Source organism: Pteropus vampyrus, unplaced genomic scaffold (genome assembly GCF_000151845.1).
Source record: "Pteropus vampyrus isolate Shadow unplaced genomic scaffold, Pvam_2.0 Scaffold343, whole genome shotgun sequence".
Taxonomy (NCBI): Eukaryota; Metazoa; Chordata; class Mammalia; order Chiroptera; family Pteropodidae; genus Pteropus; species Pteropus vampyrus.
The window spans coordinates 974,273-978,595 of record NW_011889124.1 but is presented as its reverse complement, the minus strand read 5'-3'; the positions used below and the strand labels follow the sequence as shown (position 1 = coordinate 978,595).

The 4,323-nt window shown below is 68.2% G+C and overlaps 1 protein-coding gene across 1 annotated transcript in view; it reads right to left on the bottom strand.

The window, feature by feature from the left end:
* ADAP1 (ArfGAP with dual PH domains 1) overlaps positions 1 to 4,323 on the bottom strand; it is a 47,807-nt gene that overhangs the window by 6,193 nt on the left and 37,291 nt on the right. The window contains exons 4-5 of the mRNA XM_023522377.1: positions 2,695 to 3,919; positions 1,935 to 2,081 (exon numbers count right to left, since the gene is read on the bottom strand). Of these exons, the coding sequence (XP_023378145.1) occupies positions 1,935 to 2,081; positions 2,695 to 3,919 (1,372 nt within the window). The remainder of the gene's footprint in view (positions 1 to 1,934; positions 2,082 to 2,694; positions 3,920 to 4,323) is intronic.

Here is a 4,323-nt window from a genome sequence, read left to right as displayed (position 1 = left end):
CCCTGCCGGGGGACCGATTCCGAACTCCCCGAGGCCAGCACGACGCTGACCCGGAGCCAAAGACACCGCAGGAAACACCGCAGACCGACGCCCCGGTGAACACACGGTGAACGCACGCAGCCCCTCCGCGGAGCGCCGCGGACCCGCCTCGGCTGCTTCGCTGGGGTCCTACACCCCGGCCAAGTGAGATTCGCTCCTGGGACGCAAGGCCGGTTCGACACGCCAACATCGGCCGCCGTAACACACCCCAGTAACCCGCGAAGGAAGAAGCACGGCTGTCGCAATTGATGCACCAACTGCGCGTGACAAAATTCACACACGCTCTCAACAGAACAGGAAAAAGCCAAACACCCCTTAAGAGGAAGACCCACACCGGAGGCCCAACCCTTCCTGGCTTCAAAACAGACTCCAGAGCCCCAGCAATCAGCGCGGCAAGACGGACAGACGGACAGGCCCGGGAGTAACCCGCACGCGCGGCCAACGACGCTGACGAGGGAGCCGTGAGCACTCAGTGGGGACCGTCTCGCCAGCACGCGGTGCTGGGGACTTGGACTCTTCATGCAGAAGAGTGAGGCTGGACCCCCGCTCAACACCACACACAAGAATTAACTCGGGGTCAATCACGGACCTAAATGTAACACCTGAAACAGTAAAACTCTTGGAGGAAAACACTATAATTTCCTGATTATAAAACCGAAGGCATAGGAAACACACGGAAAATGGATCAGATGAGACTTCGTGACAGTTCCACATCTTTGTGCATCAAAGACACTGTGGACAGAGTCGAGCTCCCGCAGACGGCAGGGCACCTCTGCTGCCTGAGGAGGGGTCACCGCCCGGAGGACAGTAACTCCGGGCAGGAACACAGCCCGATCCAGAAGCGCACAAGGACTGGACACATTTCTCGGAGGGAGACGCACGACGGCCAGGACGAGAAGCGCGACGTCACTGGTCACTAGGGAAACGGGGCCAAGACGCCCACTCGCCACTGACCGGTGTGGCCCGTGCTGGCGTGGACGAGGGGCGCCTGGTGGCCACGAGCAGCCGGCCGCGGGGGCAGCAGGTGGACGTCGCCAAGTAAACAACATGGATTCATTCGCTCCGCAACTGGACTTCAGGTCTGTGCCCCAAAATCGGGTCTCCAAGAGGTGTTTGTGCCCCGAGCTCACAGCAGCCGCCGGGTGGGGCCGCGCAGGTGTCCGCTGACGGACGACTGAGAGACGCGGGGGGTCCCCCAGCCGTGGGGTGCTGCCCAGTCCTATAGACGGAGGAAACCCCGACACCTGCTGCACCATGGCGGACCTCAGGGACAGTGTGCCGAGTGACATCAACCAGTCACGAAAGGACACGCGCTGTGTGAGTTCACTCATGTGCGGACCGGGAGCCGTCAGAGGTGCCCGGGGCTGGGGGGGTAGTGTGTGATGGGGACGGTCCCTGTTTGGGACGATGGCATTGCGGATGACGGCGGTGACGGCCACAGCCAGTGTGGATGTGCTTGGCGCCAGCGCACCGCCCCCGTGACACAGTCCCGATGGCCAGTCAGGAAAGCAGCCGGGGGGCGGGGCGCACGGAGCCCGCGTCCCATCTCAGGCCTCAGCACTCTTCACTCTAAACCACGCGCGCGTACACGTGGGACCGAAACAACGTGAAGCCACAGCGACGAGGGGCCCCCCCGGGGACAGAAGGATGGCTGAGGGCTTTCTCCTGGCCCCCCACCCCGAGATGGCAGGTGGGGGGCAGTGGGTCGGCCGCAGGGCAGAATGTTGCGACTGCCCCCCCAGTCTGCGGCCACCCTCCCTTCCCCATGCACTCTGGGTCGCCAGCAGAGGACCGGCCGGCGTCCCTCGGGCCATGGAGGGCGGGCCGGTGGCCTCTAGCTCTCCCGAGGCGCCTGGCGGGGCTGCCCCAGCGCCACGGCCCGGCCTCGCACCCACCTTCCCGTCCTCGTGGTAGATGAAGATGTTCCGGGTGCTGTTGTCCTTCAGGTAGGTGACCTGCAGGCCGTGAGGGTGACCGATCTTGGCTGGCTGAAAGGTGGCGTTCAGGTGCTCGATCTTCATGACGGCCTTGGGCTCCCTGGCCTGGGAAGCGAGGCTGGGCCTTAGCACGGTGGGCGGCGCTGGGCGCTGGCTGCAGGCCGCTGTGCCGTGTGGCCGCAGGCAAGTCCCTGGCCCTCTGTGGGCCTGGGTTTCCTGATCTAAGTCTGCGGTACCCCCGCCCCCGAGGGGATGAGGACAGGCACTCAGCATCCGGGCAGACCGCCCCCAGCCCAGGCCCCCTCCGCACCAGTCCATCTGGTCTGCCCCACCCAGTGCCAGCCGCCCTCCCTCTTCCCATCGTACAGGTGCGGGGGGCACGGGGCTGCGGCCAGGAGCTGCCCACAGCTGTCTGGGGCAGGGCCTCCAGGACCCTCCCACCCCAGCGCACAGGTCCCCCCAACACGTACTGGCTTGGTGGGGTTCCTGCTGACCACAGCCAGTCCCCACCCTCTCAGGCCCCACCCAGGCCTGGCCCCTGCGAGTGGCTATGACCTAGGAGTGGACGGGAGGGTCTCCAGGGGCCATGTCCCCAAGGGAGTGGGGGAAGCTGAGGACATGGCACTGCTGGCCGGGGGCCAGCGTCCAGCCACCACAGCCCCACACGGAGGGCCAGGACGACGCCCGCGGCCGAGCCCCCGCCCCCCGGCCGGCTCACGTCGCTTCTGTTGAAGTACTTCAGGGCCCCTTCGCGCTCCGCCAGCACGAACTTCCGGCTCAGAAACTGCCCGCTGTCTCTGCCCCGCTTCCAGAGAAAGCCCTCGCGGTATCCTGGGGGAGGGGACGGGGTCAGCTGACCTGAGCCCAGCCCCGAAGGGAACGATGGGTGGACTCTGGTACCCAGGGGGACCCCACGGCCCCCACGGGAGGGGCGCGGCCGGGCGTGAGGAGAGTCTGAGCTGACCCGGCAGGGCCGCCTGTGCACAGACCAGGAGCTCACTGGGCCCAGGCCGGACGTCCCCAGGTGCTGGGGCCCAGGCCACCCACAGCTGGCCCCTCTGCCTGGTGCGGGGCTCCCGTGTGGAGCCGTGACGAGCACACGGGCTGTGAGCGTTGACTTGAGTACATCCCGCAAGACTCCCTCTGGGGCGGAAGGGTGTCCGGACCCACGTGTGCTCTGCTGGGTCCTCGGCACCCGGCAAGTCACCTGTGTGTGAGGGGGTCTCGGGCGCACGTCCCGGACACCCTTGTGTCCTAGGCAGGGGCCCTCAGAAGGAGAAGAAGGCGCACGGGGTGGGGCGGCCTGACCGAGAACGTGCCCAGGGCCGGAGCCGGTGGAGCCAGCCTCGCCCACGCCACACCGTGGCCCCAGACCCTCCGTGGCGCCCTGACCGCCAGGCCCCGAGCCCCGGTGCGGGCCGCCGAGGGCGCAGAGTTCAGTGGCCGTTACCGCAGGGTGGGAGCGCGGTGCCCCGGCCTGTCGTCCGGGTGGCTTCGCGGTCCCTGGGCCCGGGGGAGGGGCGCCGAGCGGCTCCACACCGGCAGTGTGCGTCATCGCCCAGGGACCCAGGGACGCCTCGTCATCGACCACAGCGGTTCCGCTGCGGTGAGCAGCTCTGCCGTGCCCGGGCGCCCGTGTCGTCCTCGGGCGTCCTGCTCCCCAGGGCACGTCCCAGGGCGGAGCCGCGGGGTCACCGCCAGGGCGTGCGGGCTCCCGGGGCACTGCCCGGCGGCTGTCCCTCTGCTCCTGCCCCGGGAACAGGCCTGTGGCCTCAGGCACTGAGCGCCCGTGAGGTGCCCCCGAGGGCTGGTCCACGACGGGAGGACGAGCTGTCTGGACCGGGCTGCCGCCACCGCTCACGCTGACCCCGCAGCCCCAGACCCTAACAGCAGCAGCTGGCATTTCACACGCACCCCCGCCCCCACTGCTGCCTGGGGGCCCCCTCCCAACACCAGAGGCAAGGGGTGCCAGATAGGGCCGGCTTCCTCTCCCCCCACGTCTCAGAGCCCGTGGGACGACGGGACAGCCCCAGGACACACGCGAGCCCCGGCCCCCTGCACGCAGCCCCAGCAGGCCTCATCCTCTGACGAAGCGGCTACCACTGCGTCCCCACCCGGAGTGGCTGCTGACCCTGTGCCCAGGGAGGGCACTGCTGGGAGGCCCTGGGCCTCAGGGTCAGGTCTGGCCGCTGACCCCGGGTCAGCCCGAGGCACAGCGTCTTCGTGAAGCAGGTGGGACTGACGGTCGCCGCCAGCACCCTGAGCACCGCTCGGATGGCCCTGCCCAGCGCCGGACACACGTCATCGTGCCTGATCCCCAGAAGGACCTCTGAGGCACGGCCTGTCA